This window comes from Fukomys damarensis, unplaced genomic scaffold, assembly GCF_012274545.1.
Source record: "Fukomys damarensis isolate Sample0158 unplaced genomic scaffold, DMR_v1.0_HiC HiC_scaffold_45232, whole genome shotgun sequence".
Classification (NCBI taxonomy): Eukaryota; Metazoa; Chordata; class Mammalia; order Rodentia; family Bathyergidae; genus Fukomys; species Fukomys damarensis.
In genome coordinates this window covers 1-1848 of record NW_022946144.1, presented here as the reverse complement: position 1 = coordinate 1848, position 1848 = coordinate 1, and the positions used below count along the sequence as shown (strand labels likewise).

The 1848-nt window shown below is 40.2% G+C and overlaps 1 protein-coding gene across 1 annotated transcript; it reads left to right on the top strand.

The window, feature by feature from the left end:
- The first annotated feature begins 28 nt into the window (after positions 1 to 28).
- LOC104861628 (kelch-like protein 31) lies at positions 29 to 1348 on the top strand. The gene has a single exon (XM_033760652.1). It carries the CDS (start codon positions 47 to 49, stop codon positions 1220 to 1222), a length of 1176 nt encoding a protein of 391 aa, XP_033616543.1. The 5' UTR covers positions 29 to 46; the 3' UTR covers positions 1223 to 1348.
- The last annotated feature ends 500 nt before the right edge of the window (positions 1349 to 1848 follow it).

Sequence of the window (1848 nt, the reverse complement as noted above, 5' to 3'; positions counted from 1 at the left end):
TTTTTTTTTTTAGTAAACCCTTGCCTGTGACAGTGTATTTGCCAACATGGCGCCCAAAAAGAAGACAGTCAAAAAGAACAAAGCCGATATCAATGAGATGACTATCATCGTAGAAGACAGTCCCCTCAGCAAATTGAATGCTCTGAATGGGCTCCTAGAGGGAGGCAATGGCCTTAGCTGCATCTCTTCAGAATTGACAGATGCTTTGTATGGCCCCAACCTCCTGGAAGGCTTGAGTAAAATGCGGCAGGAAAACTTCCTGTGTGACTTAGTCATCGGTACCAAAACCAAATCCTTTGATGTTCACAAGTCGGTGATGGCTTCATGCAGTGAGTACTTTTACAACATCCTAAAGAAAGACCCATCAATCAGCAGGGTGGATCTCAATGATATCTCCCCACTGGGCCTGGCCACCATCATTGTGTACGCCTACACAGGCAAGCTGACTCTGTCCTTGTACACCATCGGAAGCATCCTTTCTGCTGCTGTGTACCTTCAGATCCACACACTCGTAAAGATGTGCAGTGATTTTCTAATCCGGGAGATAAGTGTTGAGAACTGTATGTATGTGGTTAACATCGCTGAGACATATTCCCTGAAAAATGCAAAAGCAGCAGCCCAAAAATTCATCCGGGACAACTTCCTTGAATTTTCAGAGTCAGATCAATTTATGAAACTTACATTTGAACAAATTAATGAACTTCTCATGGATGATGATCTACAGTTGCCTTCTGAGGTAGTAGCATTCCAGATAGCAATGAGATGGTTAGAATTTGACCAAAAGAGAGTGAAACATGCTGCAGATCTTTTGAGCAATATTCGTTTTGGCACCATCTCCGCACAAGACCTGGTCAACTGTGTTCAGTCTGTCCCAAGAATGATGCAAGATGCTGATTGTCACAAACTCCTCGTAGATGCTATGAACTACCACTTACTTCCCTATCATCAGAACACGCTGCAGTCTAGGCGAACAAGAATCCGGGGGGGCTGTCGAGTCCTGGTCACTATTGGAGGGCGCCCAGGCCTTACTGAGAAGTCCCTGAGTAGAGATGTTTTGTACAGAGACCCTGAAAATGGATGGAACAAACTTACAGAAATGCCAGCCAAGAGTTTTAACCAGTGTGTTGCTGTGATGGATGGATTTCTTTACGTAGCCGGTGGTGAAGACCAGAATGATGCAAGAAACCAAGCTAAGCATGCGGTCAGCAATTTCTGCAGGTAACTGATCTTTTATAGGAAACAGAAATTGTTCAATATTTGGGGAGAAATTGCCATGACATAGAAATAAATTAATTGCACCTATTAGCTTAATTAACTGGCTCAGCAAATCAATAGCAATGCCGCCTTACACACGTACAGCACTTTATATCGTATAAAGTGCATTCAAGTATACTATATACATTAGATTTCCAAAATAAGCCTATGAGGTAGTTAGGGAATGACTCTGATTTTATATATGAGAAAACTGATGCCCAGAGAAGCCTACCACCAGTAGACAGCAATTCATAGTTTCATGTTTTCATGTTTTTAATTGGGTACCCTTGACAATACCCTGACTTCTGGAAGAAAGTGGCTACAAATTTAGTTTTTCACACTAAGTGGTAAGAAAGAATAAAATTATGTAATGTTTCTTTCAAGTTACTACTGCTGACAACTGTCAGATCCATTATTGGCAAATAGAATGAGATGACTAAAGTTTGGCTAATTAATTTCAAATATTTGAAGACCAAATAAAATAGAAAATGTCAGTATTTTTAACACATGTAGAAAGAATGAAAACAATAAATCCATCAAAGTGGAATTCAAAGGCCATATTAACATATTTCTGAAAAAATTAAGCTTCTATAT